At 45.8% G+C, this 17,437-nt stretch overlaps 1 protein-coding gene across 3 annotated transcripts in view; it reads right to left on the bottom strand.

Moving 5' to 3' along the window:
• The window catches only part of TEK (TEK receptor tyrosine kinase), a 134,380-nt gene that overhangs the window by 86,007 nt on the left and 30,936 nt on the right, over positions 1-17,437 (bottom strand). Inside the window, exon 1 of one of the 3 annotated variants that reach the window (XM_056520822.1) lies at positions 15,955-15,986. The exons of 1 other annotated variant lie outside the window; for it this stretch is intronic. In XM_056520822.1, the coding sequence (XP_056376797.1) occupies positions 15,955-15,970 (16 nt within the window). In that variant the 5' untranslated portion in view covers positions 15,971-15,986. Of the gene's footprint in view, positions 1-13,163; positions 13,208-15,954; positions 15,987-17,437 lie in introns of those variants that run through there. One more of the 3 variants, XM_056520830.1, reaches the window with a different exon arrangement.

The raw sequence follows: 17,437 nt of genomic DNA, 5'->3' as shown, positions 1-17,437 counted from the left end.
GGGACAGAACAGACGGAGAGCGAGTCAGGTAGGGGAGCCGGGGTGCGCATCGCGAGCGGGCGCTACCCGCATCGCGGATCGCATCCCGGCTGGCAGCGGAATCGCAGCGCCCCGGGTCAGAGGACGTGACCGGAGCGCTGCCGCGGGGAGAGTGAAGCGAGCGCTCCGGGGAGGAGCGGGGACCCGGAGCGCTCGGCGTAACAGTACCCCCCCCCCCTTGGGTCTCCCCCTCTTCTTAGAGCCTGAGAACCTGAGGAGCAGACTTTTGTCTAGGATGTTGTCCTCAGGTTCCCAGGATCTCTCTTCAGGACCACAACCCTCCCAGTCCACTAAAAAAAAATTTTTCCCTCTGACCTTTTTGGCAGCTAAAATTTCTTTGACCGAGAAGATGTCCGAGGAGCCGGAAACAGGAGTGGGAGGAACAGATTTGGGAGAAAAACGGTTGAGGATGAGTGGTTTGAGAAGAGAGACGTGAAAGGCATTAGGGATACGAAGAGAGGGAGGAAGAAGAAGTTTATAAGAGACAGGATTAATTTGACACAAAATTTTGAAAGGACCAAGATAGCGTGGTCCCAACTTGTAGCTAGGGACACGGAAGCGGACATATTTAGCGGAGAGCCATACCTTGTCTCCAGGGGAAAAAACGGGGGGAGCTCTTCTTTTCTTATCCGCGAACTTCTTCATGCGTGATGAAGCCTGTAAGAGAGAATTTTGGGTCTCTCTCCATATGATGGAAAGGTCACGAGAAATTTCATCCACAGCGGGCAGACCAGAGGGCAAGGGAGTAGGGAGGGGGGGAAGAGGGTGACGGCCGTACACCACGAAAAATGGGGATTTGGAGGAAGACTCAGAGACCCTGAAGTTATACGAGAATTCGGCCCATGGGAGGAGATCTGCCCAGTCATCCTGGCGGGAGGAAACAAAATGTCGCAAATAATCACCCAAGATCTGGTTAATCCTTTCTACTTGTCCATTGGACTGGGGATGATATGCAGAAGAAAAATTTAATTTAATCTTGAGTTGTTTACAGAGAGCCCTCCAGAATTTAGACACGAATTGGACGCCTCTATCCGAGACAATCTGCGTAGGCAACCCGTGAAGACGAAAAATGTGTACAAAAAATTGTTTAGCCAACTGAGGCGCAGAAGGAAGACCAGGAAGAGGGATGAAATGTGCCATTTTGGAGAATCGATCAACGACCACCCAAATAACAGTGTTGCCACGGGAAGGGGGTAAATCAGTAATAAAATCCATACCAATCAGAGACCAAGGCTGTTCGGGGACAGGCAGAGGATGAAGAAAACCAGCGGGCTTCTGGCGAGGAGTCTTATCCCGGGCACAGATAGTGCAGGCTCGCACAAAGTCCACAACATCCGTCTCCAGAGTCGGCCACCAATAGAAGCGGGAGATGAGTTGCACAGATTTCTTGATACCCGCATGACCTGCGAGATGGGAGGAGTGACCCCATTTGAGGATTCCGAGGCGTTGGCGAGGAGAAACAAAGGTCTTTCCTGGAGGAGTCTGCCTGATGGAGGCAGGAGAAGTGGAGATCAGGCAGTCAGGTGGAATGATGTGTTGCGGAGAGAGTTCAACTTCTGAGGCATCCGAGGAACGAGAGAGAGCATCGGCCCTAATGTTCTTATCGGCAGGACGAAAGTGAATCTCAAAATTAAATCGGGCAAAGAACAGAGACCACCGGGCCTGGCGAGGATTCAGCCGTTGGGCAGACTGGAGGTAGGAGAGGTTCATGTGGTCGGTGTAGATAATAACAGGAGAACTTGATCCCTCCAGCAGATGCCTCCATTCCTCAAGTGCTAATTTAATGGCTAGAAGCTCTCGATCCCCGATGGAGTAGTTCCTCTCCGCTGGAGAGAAGGTCCTAGAGAAAAAACCACAAGTGACAGCATGCCCGGAAGAATTTTTTTGTAGAAGAACAGCTCCAGCTCCCACTGAGGAGGCATCAACCTCCAATAGGAAAGGTTTGGAAGGGTCAGGTCTGGAGAGGACGGGGGCCGAAGAAAAGGCAGACTTGAGTCGTTTAAAGGCGTCTTCTGCTTGAGGAGGCCAGGACTTGGGATCAGCATTTTTTTTGGTTAAAGCCACGATAGGAGCCACAATGGTAGAAAAATGTGGAATAAATTGCCTGTAATAATTGGCGAACCCCAAAAAGCGTTGGATAGCACGGAGTCCGGAGGGGCGTGGCCAATCTAAGACGGCAGAGAGTTTGTCTGGATCCATCTGTAGTCCCTGGCCAGAGACCAAATATCCTAGAAAAGGAAGAGATTGGCATTCAAACAGACATTTCTCAATTTTGGCATAGAGTTGGTTGTCACGAAGTCTCTGAAGAACCATACGGACATGCTGGCGGTGTTCTTCTAGATTGGCAGAAAAAATTAGGATATCGTCCAGATATACAACAACACAGGAGTATAACAGATCACGAAAAATTTCATTGACAAAGTCTTGGAAAACGGCAGGGGCGTTGCACAGTCCAAAGGGCATGACCAGATACTCAAAGTGTCCATCTCTGGTGTTAAATGCCGTTTTCCACTCGTCCCCCTCTCTGATGCGGATGAGGTTATAGGCGCCTCTTAAGTCCAATTTAGTGAAGATGTGGGCACCTTGGAGGCGATCAAAGAGTTCAGAGATGAGGGGTAAGGGGTAGCGGTTCTTAACCGTGATTTTATTAAGACCGCGGTAGTCAATGCAAGGACGTAGGGAGCCATCTTTTTTGGACACAAAGAAAAATCCGGCTCCGGCAGGAGAGGAGGATTTACGGATAAAGCCCTTTTTTAGATTCTCCTGGACGTATTCGGACATGGCAAGAGTCTCTGGGGCAGAGAGAGGATAAATTCTGCCCCGGGGTGGAGTAGTGCCCGGGAGGAGGTCGATAGGGCAATCATAAGGCCTGTGAGGAGGTAGAGTCTCAGCTTGTTTTTTGCAGAAAACATCCGCGAAGTCCATATAGGCCTTAGGGAGACCGGTTACTGGAGGAACCACAGAGTTATGGCAAGGGTTACTGGGAACCGGTTTTAGACAGTTCTTGGAACAAGAGGACCCCCAACTCTTGATCTCCCCAGTGGACCAATCCAGGGTAGGGGAATGAAGTTGAAGCCAGGGAAGTCCAAGGAGAATTTCCGAGGTGCAATTGGGGAGGACCAAAAGTTCAATCCTCTCATGATGAGATCCGATGCTCATAAGAAGGGGCTCCGTGCGGAAACGTATGGTACAGTCCAATCTTTCATTATTTACACAATTGATGTAGAGGGGTCTGGCGAGACTGGTCACCGGGATGTTGAACCTGTTGACGAGAGAGGCCAAAATAAAATTTCCTGCAGATCCAGAGTCCAAGAAGGCCACTGTTGAGAAGGAGAAGGCAGAGGCAGACATCCGCACAGGCACAGTAAGACGTGGAGAAGCAGAGTAGACATCAAGGACTGTCTCACTTTTGTGCGGAGTCAGCGTACGTCTTTCCAGGCGGGGAGGACGGATAGGACAATCTCTCAGGAAGTGTTCGGTACTAGCACAGTACAGGCAGAGGTTCTCCATACGGCGTCGTGTCCTCTCTTGAGGTGTCAGGCGAGACCGGTCGACCTGCATAGCCTCCACGGCGGGAGGCACAGGAACAGATTGCAGGGGACCAGAGGAGAGAGGAGCCGAGGAGAAGAAACGCCTCGTGCGAACAGAGTCCATATCTTGGCGGAGTTCCTGACGCCTTTCGGAAAAACGCATGTCAATGCGAGTGGCTAGGTGAATAAGTTCATGTAGATTAGCAGGAATTTCTCGTGCAGCCAGAACATCTTTAATGTTGCTGGATAGGCCTTTTTTGAAGGTCGCGCAGAGGGCCTCATTATTCCAGGACAATTCTGAAGCAAGAGTACGGAATTGTACGGCATACTCGCCAACGGAAGAATTACCCTGGACCAGGTTCAACAGGGCAGTCTCAGCAGAAGAGGCTCGGGCAGGTTCCTCAAAGACACTTCGGATTTCCGAGAAGAAGGAGTGTACAGAGGCAGTGACGGGGTCATTGCGGTCCCAGAGCGGTGTGGCCCATGACAGGGCTTTTCCGGACAGAAGGCTGACTACGAAAGCCACCTTAGACCTTTCAGTGGGAAACAGGTCCGACATCATCTCCAGATGCAGGGAACATTGGGAAAGAAAGCCACGGCAAAACTTAGAGTCCCCATCAAATTTATCCGGCAAGGATAAGCGTATCCCAGGAGCGGCCACTCGCTGCGGAGGAGGTGCAGGAGCTGGCGGAGGAGATGACTGCTGAAGCTGTGGTAGTAACTGTTGTAGCATAACGGTCAGTTGAGACAGCTGTTGGCCTTGTTGCGCTATCTGTTGTGACTGCTGGGCGACCACCGTGGTGAGGTCAGCGACAACTGGCAGAGGAACTTCAGCGGGATCCATGGCCGGATCTACTGTCACGATGCCGGCTGGCAGGTAGTGGATCCTCTGTGCCAGAGAGGGATTGGCGTGGACCGTGCTAGTGGACCGGTTCTAAGCCACTACTGGTTTTCACCAGAGCCCGCCGCAAAGCGGGATGGTCTTGCTGCGGCGGTAGTGACCAGGTCGTATCCACTAGCAACGGCTCACCTCTCTGGCTGCTGAAGATAGGCGCGGTACAAGGGAGTAGGCAAAAGCAAGGTCGGACGTAGCAGAAGGTCGGGGCAGGCAGCAAGGATCGTAGTCAGGGGCAACGGCAGAAGGTCTGGAAACACAGGCAAGGAACACACAAGGAACGCTTTCACTGGCACTAAGGCAACAAGATCCGGCAAGGGAGTGCAGGGGAAGTGAGGTGATATAGGGAAGTGCACAGGTGAACACACTAATTGGGACCACTGCGCCAATCAGCGGCGCAGTGGCCCTTTAAATCGCAGAGACCCGGCGCGCGCGCGCCCTAGGGAGCGGGGCCGCGCGCGCCGGGACAGAACAGACGGAGAGCGAGTCAGGTAGGGGAGCCGGGGTGCGCATCGCGAGCGGGCGCTACCCGCATCGCGGATCGCATCCCGGCTGGCAGCGGAATCGCAGCGCCCCGGGTCAGAGGACGTGACCGGAGCGCTGCCGCGGGGAGAGTGAAGCGAGCGCTCCGGGGAGGAGCGGGGACCCGGAGCGCTCGGCGTAACACTCATCAAGAGAATGCCAAGAGTGTGCAAAGCAGTAATCATAGCAAAAGGTGGCTAGAACCTAGAATATGACATATTTTCACACTTTTTTGTTATGTATATAATTCCACATGTGTTAATTCATAGTTTTGATGCCTTCAGTGTGAATCTACAATTTTCATAGTCATGAAAATAAAGAAAACTCTAAATGAGAAGGTGTGTCCAAACTTTTGGTCTGTACTGTATATCAAAACAAAACAATTTAATTGAATTGTTACTATGTTTTTAAATAAAAAAAAACGAAATGGAATTAACATGAATTCAGAATCCGGAAATGTGAATTACCTCATAACCTGCTGTAAAGGGGTTTCACACACAACTTTTTTTGAGGCAGATTTATGGCTTTTTTTCATTCTGCTGCTGGAACAATGAGCCGCATGTAACATTGACAGGCTTCCCTATCACAAAGCTATATGATTCACTCTGAATGACTGTGCAGAGAAATTTTTGTTATAACTTTGGAAGGAAAGGAATTCCAAATCATTTGGGCCGCCCTCAGTGGCTTCTTGTCGCCCTGATGACCTTGATTGACAGAACTCTTCCTATACACATATAAGGAAAGATCTGTCAATTAAGACTGGTGGACCACCCTGATGACTTAAAGCTCTTTTCCCAGCCAAAACTAAGACTTCTCTGAAAGGGCACAGCCATTTAAAGTGAATTCCACAGCCTTGTGATAAGGAAGCCTATCTTGGTGGGTCAAACAGCAATAAACTACTTACAGGTTTCCTTTAAATGGAATATTCAACACAAAAAACGTATCCCCTATCCACAGGGTATGAGATTAATGTCAGATTGCGGGGCTCTGTCCACTGTGGTTTTATTCACATTTATTTTTTTTAAACAAATACCAAACCTTTTTATTTAAGTTATATTACAAGAACATGCAATGTTTCTGTCCGAAATAGTAACACTTTAAAGAAAGGCCCTATTTGCTATAACACTGTATATTTAGTAGAATTTTACAGAAATCCATCTACCTAGCATAATACAAATGAACTATTGGTGAAATTAGTGTGTAACAGCCCCAATAAAGATATGAATTAAACTGACTTGGTGATAATTCTTGTGCATTTTTTCCATGTTTTTTTCCAGTTCCAGTATCACAAAAGGTCCACCCTCCTCCTCTTTCCTGTCCACAAGACTTTCCTTCCTCAGAAAAAATGCAGACCTCAAGGCTTACGCTTCCTCATTTTAAACTTTCACTGGGACTCCTCGCTCCAAGAGACTTTCTTATTTTAGGGAGTTGGCTAAGAAAATACATACATACAGTGACTGTGACAAGAGGAAATAACTCTTGAGCAGGGCCAGAAATCCGCTCCACTCTCCAAATCTCTATGAGCTTGTTACACTCTGAGCATTGTCTTTTACACTTAAGTGTCACAAGCCTTATTTACTAAGATTAACAATGGGAAGGGAGGCTATTAGATAAATCAGGCCAGATCACAGGCATACTGTATACTGGCTTTTTTCTTTTTTGCGCCACCAATTCTACTTTGTAATGACATAAGTAATTTTACCCAAAAATTATAAGGGCTCATATTTTGCGCCTTGATCTGAAGTTTTGTTCTGAGGTTTTTTTTTACACAGTTTTTTTTTTAATGGGAAAAAGGGGGGTGATTGAGACTTTTATTAGGGAAGGGGTTAAATCACATTTATTAATTCTTTTTTTACACTTTTTTTTTGCAATGTTATAGTCCCATAGGGGGCTATAACATGCATTACAATGAATGCGAGCACTGTTCAATGCTATGCCATAGCATAGCATTGATCAGTGTTATCTGCGCTTGATTGCTCAAGCCTGTATCTCAGGCTTAGAGCAATCAAATGCCGATCGGACAGCGTGGAGCCAGGTAGGGAGCTTCCCGCTGTCCTCTCAGTTGTTCTGGATGCCGCGATTTCACTGCGGCAGTCTCGAATAGCTCCGCTGAGCTAACCGGCAGCATATTCTCCCATTTTAGACACCACAATCAACGTTGATTGTGGTGTCTAAAGGGTTAATACTGGACATCAGCCCAATCGGCGATGTCCGGTGATAGCTACCGGGACCCCGCAGATACAAAGCTTCACACATCGGGAGCCGGCTACGGACGTAAATATACATCCGTTGTCGTTAAGAGATTAAGGCCCCTTTCACTCTACAGTTATGTTCCTACATTCTGACACCCGTTATTTAGCAATAATGGATGAAATAACTGAATACAGCGGATGATAACTGTTTATTAATTTTGACGGACATTCTGTCCAAATTACGGACATATGCCATCCATTATGACCCGTTATAGTCTGTTATTTTATTTACATGTCACTTCCTGGTTTTGATGCTGTAAAGAGCATTTTCAGTAGCAATAACGGATCATAACAGAAGGTGAAAATAACAGGCGCTAACGGATGTCATTTGTGAACATCCACCACTCATAGACTTCAATGTAAAAATTTTTACTTCCGTTATTCCACCGTTATCTTTTGAATGGACAAAAATTAGTGCATGCACCATTATTTGCCCCGTCAAAAATAACGGACGTTAGTCATAACGGGATATAGCTAAATATGCTAAAGGATGGTCAAAAAATCGCATTGACATGAATGGGATTATTTGACGGCCGTTTTATGGACTTTCTGATGGGAGTTCATGACAGGGGTTATTGTAGTAGCATAATGGTAGTGTGATAGGAACCTTTGATAATAAATCTATACAAGTCCGAGAAATTTTACAAAGGCATTGGAGTATCTTAATGATGGACAAGGATATAGCACCTGTAGTGGGCAATTACCCACTAATTACCTACAGAAAAGGAAGGAGTGTAGGGGATAACATTACTCAAAGTCATCCAGCACCCCCCTCACCCTCCAGGACATGGCTGGGCAGTGGTACAACAAATGGATCTTACAAATGCGGCCACTGTAAGGCCTGCCCCTTTATGAGAAAAACGGAGAGTATCACTGTCCGATCACTAGACAAAATGTTTAAAATCAAAGGTATGATCAACTGTAGCACAAAAGCAGTTGTTTATGTTGCCATATGCTCCTGCAACCGACTATATGTAGGCAAAACTATTTGAGAACTATGTCGTAGAGTGCTTGAGCATATAGGTGACATCCGCAATAAAAGGGATACAGCTGTGGCGAGGCACATCCATGAATCTCATGGGAGTGATCCTCAACATCTGCAATTTTTTGGCATAGAAAAGATGCGTCTTCACCAAGAGGAGGTAATCTGGACCAGATGCTACTTCAACGTGAGACACGTTGGATTTATACTTTAGATTCAGTAACCCCCAATGGACTTAATGAGCAACTGTGCTATACCAGTTTTCTTTAATTGTGTTTTTTGACCGCTGGGGATATCAATAGGGGTGATTATAGGTAGTTAGTGGGGGCTGTAGTAAGCCTTTGAGTTAGGACACCCCTTAACTAGGTATGTGTAGGGCATCCTGTGCGGGACCGTCCTTTTTAGGGTGGCCACCCCGCCTAGGTTTAGGGACTAGACTAGGGGCCTGATAGCTTGTATCTAGGTCCACTAGGCCCCCCGCTTTCTCTCCCTTCCCTATTTAAACTAGGGATTATATCGGTCTGTAGAAACCATACCGTCTACCTTCATATCATAGTGTGAAAGGGGCCTAAGAGGTTCCATTAAAATTAATGGATGTCTAAGGATATCTAGGGAAATTATTTGTTTCTGTATATGGTGTTTTAGGATGCTTTTTGGGTGCATAATATTTATAGTTGCATAATATTTATAGGATATACTTTTGATTAATACATATTTTGCCTGGTGATCACATGGGTTGTAGAGAGAGATTCTTGGTGAATACCTGTTACATATACTGTAGTTATAAAAATAGCATACTATAGAAGCCATGCTTGACATGCCACATAAGTACTTAGTAGTTATTCATCAATATATTGCCCCAGCTTACAATTCATGTCCTTCTTACCCCTTTTTAAACACTTGGATAGCATTTATTAAGGGCCAAATTGCCCTTAGTATTTGCGAAGTGACAGCCCACAGTGTGCACAGCATTAATAATGCGACTTTTGCCAGCGTATATGTTTTTCTAGGCTCACAGTTTACGCACTGATTTATGATGTGCAATTTCTGCAAAAGTCGAACAGTTTTGTGCAACAACCACTCCACTCGCGATAAGGTGCAGGAAGCCGCACCGGCATAATTGACAAGTGTGCTCCCCATTAGCTTTAAGTTGCACATAAACATTAGACGGCATTTGTCAACAGGTGCAGGCATCTAGATAAACATCAAGCAGATGTGCCTGGCAAACGGGCGAAAAACTCCAAAAATAACACGTTATTAAATGACCCTGTCTCTGGTATACTCTGTCTTAACCTGTACACTTATATCTGCATGAAATCAACATTGTTATGAAATTTCATAACAGCAGTCACAACACTGAGCAATGTTGAGCGGTAATAATTCAATTATGAATTATGATCCTAAACATATTAACTATGAAAAATTAAAATTTTTTAAAATGATCATAAAATATCAAAATTAGGACCTGGTGAATTGTAGACAAACCTAATCAATACAATTCACATCTGAGTCTGATATTTCCTCAGAAGTTCTTTTTATGACGGGATGACATTAACGCGCAAGGATGTAGTTTTGCAATATACAGTAATACACAGGTATTATTAAAGTATGCAGATTTATTGGTTATAAGATTATAAACATAAATGAGTAACAAACATAATGATATATGCAAATGAATGTCAATTAGTTATGTTAGTAAACATCACAAGCTTGTTAATTGACTACATAACAGTAGAACAATACATGTGAGTAGTAAGTAACTTGTTACACTATAACATAAGCTCCTAGGTTAGGAATATCACATAAGAAAAAGGTTACATATCACTCTGTCCAGAGGAAACCTCATGATATCAAGATGGGCAATATCTAATCATAGACATATCAATATGGAATGCTAAATGCACTCCCCTACATATGGTAATGACTATGGCATCACTGTAATACCCAAAATGCCTTTCTTGTTGGCATAATGTCTACTACCCATACCATAGGGGCAGCGGGGTAACAATAAATTTGGGGGCCCTCCTCCGGGACTAAGCCCCTCCCCCACAAGTTATGCCACACCTATGCCAATGTACCCCACCCATACCAAATTACTCCACCCATACTGATATGCACGACCCATAGGCATTTTCTATGGATGTATGAAGAGCATTTGTAAGTAATATTTACATTTGTTTTTTTTAAATGTTACTGTACAGGGATGTGGAAATTGTATCACCTGATGCCCGGGACATGCAGTTCCGGGTGCTGGGCAGGTGAATTCTTCAGGCATCTAGCCCTGCTTTGGGCAAGCAGAGCTAAATGCCTGAGGAATTCACATATAACGGGGCAATCATTCTCACAGCCTATAGTGAGCCGTGCAGGCACGTGTGATGACGTCACTCATCGCGCGCACCTCCGTCAGGACCGAGGATGCGGTCCAGCAACATAACCGCTGAGCCCATGAGCCTGCGGGAGGGCACATGGGGATAGAGGACAGGTAAAAGCAGGGGGAGGGGGTTCGGTGAATCAGTGAATGATGTGGCAAAGGAGGGGAGGGTGAAATATAGGTGGAAAGGCACAGGGGTGTTGAAATATAATGGCACAGGAGGGGAGGGAGGCTGAAATATAATGGCACAGGGGGAGGGGGACTGAAATTTAATGGCACAGGAGGAAAGGGGGGCAGAAATATAATGGCACAGGGAGCATCAGAGTAGGGGGAATATGATGGCACAGGGCGTGATAAAGGGGGGGGATGAACTGGCACAGGATGGTAGCAGCTTTTCTAATGCTGATACTTGTACTACGTTGGGCATTGTCGACACGCGATGCATGCAATTGGCAGTATAGCAAGGAGTGTGTCACCAAACTATGTAAGGGTGTCACCATGAAACACTTGGAAAGCTCTGACTTAGGGAGTATAATTGTTTAAATGGGAGCCCTGATGGGGGTCATATCTATCTGGGGGCCTGTCTACCTACTGGGGGAGATCTACCTAATCGGGGTCATTTCTATCTCAGGCTCTGTCTGGGAGCCCTACCTTTTACCAACTGAGGGGACTTATATATCTGGGGCCCTATTTACATACTAGGGGAGCCCTTCATGTCTGCCTACCTGATGAGGGGACATACCTACCAGATAAAGGGACATACCTACCTGAAGGGGGGACTACCTATTTGTTGGGATGGGCTTACTTATCAGCCCTATCCACCTAAGGGGGTGACACACTGGTCTACCTATTAAGTTTCTATTAATAAAGACCTTATTTACAGGCTATTTTGGTTGAAACTATTTTTATGTACAAGGACAAGTGGATCGTCATGAGGGACAAGTAGATTGTGCTCCATTTTAGTCCCTTTTATTTGTTTTTATTTTTTTATTTCCACACCCCTGCTGTAGTGTACAATATATAGCGTAGATAAAATAATACAATTATCTATGCGTTACAACCTAAGTAAATAAATGAGGACTGCCACACACTGCACCCTCTGAATATAATTCTGCCACACACTGCTCACTCTGAATATAATTCTGCTATGCACTGCACTCTCTGAATATAATACTACCCCACACTGCACCCTCTGAATATAATTCTGCCACACACTGCACCCTCTGAATATAATTCTGCTATGCACTGCACCCTCTGAATATAATACTACCCCACACTGCACCCTCTGAATATAATTCTGCCACACACTGCACCCTCTGAATATAATTCTGCCACACACTGCACCCTCTGAATATAATTCTGCCACACACTGCACCCTCTGAATATAATTCTGCTATGCACTGCACCCTCTGAATATAATACTACCCCACACTGCACCCTCTGAATATAATTCTGCCACACACTGCACCCTCTGAATATAATTCTGCCACACACTGCACCCTCTGAATATAATTCTGCCACACACTGCACCCTCTGAATATAATTCTGCCACAAACTGCACCCTCTGAATATAATACTATCCCTCACTTCACAATCTGCATATAATATTACCACACACTGTGGCCTCAGAATATAATACTACTACACTGTGCACTTTAAATATAATAGTACCACACACTTCTAACTCTGCATATAAAACTAACACACACTTGCACTCTATCTTTCTTCCTGACACCAACCTCAGCTCCGCTCCGCTCTGCCCACCGTGTCATTCAATGCGGCTGGTAAATACTACCACACACTGTGGCCTCAGAATATAATGCTACCAGATATACATTGTGCCCTTTAAATATAATACTACCACACACTGTTACCTCTGCATATAGAACTAACACACACTGGCACTCTGTCTTCATGTCGCAGAGGTTCAGCAAGCTCCTCTGAGCTACCGCAGATTTTTTATTTTATTTTTTTATTTTTTCAAATATACCAATTTACAAAAAAGTCAGTTGCAAAGTGAACTACACAGAAAACATTACATACCAATATGTAAATACCACAAAAGTAAATACCACAAACGTCCCTACCTCCTATGGGCAACATTACCGATTTACCACAATTTATAGCCAGTCCTGCATATGAACCATAATCTTCAATTAACCCTATCACTCTGTCTAGCCCCCTCTCAGGTTTTTTTTTAGGAACAACAAAATGTCGTCTGCGTATAACGAAATCTTGTCCCCACTCCCCCCAGCATCAAAACCCTCCACCTGGCAATCAGATCTAATTTTAGAAGCCAGAGGCTCAAGCACTAGTGCAAATAATAGGGGGGAGAGGGGACAACCCTGTCTAGTTCTGCGTGAAAGGACAAAGCTCTCCGAGGCACCTCCTTCCACCCATACCTTAGCTTCCGCCACCGAATACAATAACTTAACTACCGTATTTATTGGTATAACACGCACCGTCATTTTACCAAGGATATTTGGGTAAAAAAAGTTTTTTACCCAAATATCCTTTGTAATATGAGGGTGCGTGTGTGTGCGTGTGGATACCCCGATACACTGTTTCTTACCCCGCAGAAGACCCCAGGAGAGGCAGGGGGAGAGAGGCCATCGCTGCCGGCTTCTCTCCCCCTGCCTTTCCTGGGGTCTAGAGCCCTGCTGCCGCCGCTTCTCTCCCCCTGTCCCTGTCTATCGGTGCCGCCGCTTCTCTCCCCCTGGCTATCGGCGCCGCTGCCCCTTCTCTCCCCCTGTCTATCGGTGTCGCTGCCCCATTGCCGGCACCGACAGACAGGGGGAGAGAAGGGGCAGCGGCACCCATTGCCGGCGCCGCTGCCCCGTTGCCTCTCCCATCACCGGTTGTATAATTACCTGTTGCCGGGGTCGGGTCCGCGCTGCTTCAGGCCTCCGGTGTGGCATCCCCTGCGTCGTTGCTAAGCACTGCGAGACGCAATGACGAGTGACGTCACTCGTCATTGCACCGCGCCGTGCAGCGCATAGCAACAACGCAGGGGACGCACACCGCAGGCCTGAAGCAGCGCAGACCTGCCCCCGGCAGCAGGTAATTATACAACCGGGGATGGGGGAGGCAACGGGGCAGCGGCGCCGGCAATGGGTGCCTCTGCCCCTTCTCTCTCCCAGTCTGTCGGCGCCGCTTCCCCATTGCTGGCGCCGCTTCTCTCCCCCTGGCTATCAGCGGCGGCAATGGGGCAGCGGCACCGATAGCCAGGGGGACAGAAGTGGCAGCGGCATCGATAGACAGGTGGAGAGAAGGGGCAGCGGCACCAATAGCAGGGAGATGAGAATCGGCAGCAGTGGTGGTCTCTGCACTTGAAAAAGCCGCTGCAGTTCATTGATTTAAAGCGCAGGTAGACTTTAGGTTAAAATTTCAGCCTAAAAAATGCGTGTTATACGGCGATAAATACGGTAAGTCTATATACCCTCTCCCAAACCCCATCTTAGCAAGGACTCCCCAAAGAAAATCCCACTCCACGCTGTCAAACGCTTTAACGGTGTCTAATGACAGGATGGAGTGGGATCCTACACCACCCGTACCCTATGAATGTTATGTTTTGTCATCCTGCCTGGTATAAACCCACACTGGTCCTCATGCACCAGCCTGGTGATCACCTTCTGTAGTCTCAGAGCAAGTGTTTTGGCCAGGATCTTTGTATCCATGTTTAGCAATAAAATGGGTCTATAAGACTCCATCAAGGTTTTATCCTTATTTACCTTCAGTAATAGAATTATCTCTGCTTCCCTCATAGATTTGGGGAGCTTCCCCTCCCCACCAGCTGATTTAATTTTTCTCAGCAGTGCGGGGAGCAGAACCCTCCCAAATTCTCTATATATTTCAAAAGGAATCCCGCCCCCCCCCCCCCCCCCCGGGGAAGTATTTCCCCTAACTGAATCTAGTGCCATCTCCAGCTCCCTTAGGGTCACTGGTTCTTCTAAAGAGTTTAGGTCTTCTCCTGGCACTTTTGGCAAAACTATATTCTCCAGGTACCTTCCTTTTTCTTCCTTTGACCTTATTAATTCTGATGTATAAAGCGTTTTATAAAATAAAGCAAATCCCCTCCTGATCTCCTCAGGCTCCCTGCACATACTTCCCTGTCTACCCTTTATTTCAGAGACATAATTATTTTTTTGTTGATTCCAAATTATGTTCATTAATCTTTTGTTGGGTTTCCCTAGTTCTTTCACTCGCTGCTGCCCATAGAAGTTCATCTTATTTTTACTTTTCTCGCTTAAATATCCATTTAATCTATCTTGGGCTCCTTTCCACCTCTCCTCCAGTTCACTATTTGTTGGGTTCATAATTAAGCTATTCTCCAGTTCTACTACCTCTTTTTACTAGCGACTCTTCCTTTATTTTAAACTCTTTTCTCTTTTTCAATATAGCCCATAACAGTTCTCCCCTAAGGAATGATTTAGTGGTATCCCATACAATCTCATCTGGTGCGGAGTCCCAGTTAATACAAAAAAATTCCTCCATCCGCTTTGCAATACTGCTGGTATCGATCAACTCCGGCCAGTACGGGTTAATTTTCCTCATTTTCGTATCTGGCACCCTATCTGGCCCAATTATAATTTCCAATGGGGAATGATCCGAAATGCATCTAGTCAGGTACCTAATTTTTTTTATTTTATTAACACTTTCTTTGTTACCCAAACCCAAATCAATTCTTGACAAAGTGTGGAATGATTTATTCCAACATGAATACATTTTTCCCCCTGATTTATAATTATCCAAAGGTCCACAAACCCCATTTCCCTACACAGTTTTGCCAAAGGGGACCCCTTTATTCCCCCTTCTTAATCTGTCCATGTTTTCCTCCATAACACAGTTGAAGTCCCCCTGTATAAAGACAAGGCAATTCTCCCTACTCAGACAATACTCATAAATCAACTCGAGAACCCTAGATGAAAACGGGGGCGGGACATATACGAAAGCTATAATGCACACTAAGGTGAAAGGAGCCATTCTAAATATTCAGACAGGGCCTCGGTCACTGAGCCAACCCCCGCCACAATAGGGCCACAATAGGGCGGCCAGGGGGCTGGCTCAGCGACTATTATGTTCTGGCGGAGTAAGACTATTGGCCACATTCTAAGGAATAATCCCTTAAGACAAAGAAGTAGAGAACAGAATTGGTTGAATAGAATGACCCCCCACAGGTAATTATAGTTGTAAAAACTGTTCGATCTGTAGCAAGAATCTCGCCCGTAGCAATTTTACTCTCGGTGCTTGTGCAGTTAGTGTGCAACAGCTGATTACATGCAAAAGCACGTTTGTAATATACTGTATTATTTGCCCCTGTGGCTTCTATTATGTTGGGCGTACAAAAAGGAAACTCTACTTACGCATTAAAGAGCACATCTGGTCAGTTGTGACGGGTATTGGTGCTCCGAGATTTGTAGCCCATATGAAGGATACGCATCAGGGGAACGTAGAGGGTTTAAAATTTGCCGGCATTGAAAGGGTGGTGAATTCTGCCAGGGGAGAAGACAAGCTTGACAGCTTAGCCCGTGCTGAAGCACGGTGGATAATTAGAACTGACGCCCTCGGCACCTTAGGTTTAAATGACAGGAACTAATTGAATGTATTTCTGTGATTCTCATTTATAGTTGTTGTTTTTACCACTAAGTTTTTTATATAAATGTACATTTTTAATTCTCACCTGGTGAAGGGGAGGTGACTATTTAAAGTAGACACGACTAACAGGAAGCAGTCACCAGGGGGGTTTGACAAAGCGCAAGGAGGCGTGAAACAGCGTTGTAACCCAGGTGTGTGCTCCTGCCTATGCGCTATGCATATCAGCTACGGAGTGATGTTCCTTTCATGTGAAGTTTGACACAATAAAAGACACAGCAGCAGGACTCAGGTGTGTGCTAATACTTTTTTCTTTTTCTCGTTACATACAGTATCCTTATACGGTGAGCACCTCCCTTTACCTTGGTCTGCATTGGGACATCCATATCTCCGTTTATCTTCAATCTGCTGTTACACAGACATTTATTATTGCTGGCGGTGCCCGGTCCATTTGCTTTTCTTGTTTGTAGATTATATTTTGATAGTGCAGACATTTACTCACGTGGCGATACCAAAGATGTTTATTAATTTATTTTTTACGCTTTTTGGGGTAAAATGGGAAAAAGGAGCCATTGAAATTTTTATTTGGGGGGGGGGGGCTTTTTGACTTTTTCTTTATTATTTTTATTTTATTTTTTACATTTTTTATGTCCCCATAGGGAACTATTCATAGCAATCCTTAGATTGCAGATACTGACCAGTGCTATGCATAAGCATAGCACTGATTAGTATCTGATCATCCTTTCAAACGCCCACATTGCCGCAAATGCTGTGATATGTTGATCACAGCATCTATGGGGTTAATGGCGGACATCAGCGCGAACACTGATGTCCGCAATTATCGTCGGGTCCCTGGCTGCTGATAGCAGCCAGGACCTACCATGCATCATTCGAGCACCAGTTTCATGCTCACATCATGTACGGGACGTAAATGTACGTCCTGGTGCGTTAAGTACCAGGGCACCAGGACATACATTTGCGTCCTGTGTAGTTAAGGGGTTAAACCAGAGGTCTCCAAAACTGTGAACCTCCCAGATGTTGCCAAACTACAACTCCCAGCATGCCTAGACAGTCAAGGGCTGTTCTGGCATGCTGGGAGTTGTAGTTTTGCAACATTAGAAGGTCATCAGTTTGTAGACCACTGCTTTAAAGAAAAAATGCAGCAGCTTTAAAGGCTCTAAACCCCATCCCACACACAAAGACAGTCCACCTTGGGACTGCAAAAGCCAGCAACAGTGTTCTGTTGACACTGTC

The sequence above is a fragment of the Hyla sarda genome, chromosome 1 (genome assembly GCF_029499605.1).
Source record: "Hyla sarda isolate aHylSar1 chromosome 1, aHylSar1.hap1, whole genome shotgun sequence".
Classification (NCBI taxonomy): Eukaryota; Metazoa; Chordata; class Amphibia; order Anura; family Hylidae; genus Hyla; species Hyla sarda.
The sequence above is the reverse complement of the archived record's forward strand: the minus strand, read 5'-3'. Positions and strand labels throughout refer to the sequence as shown.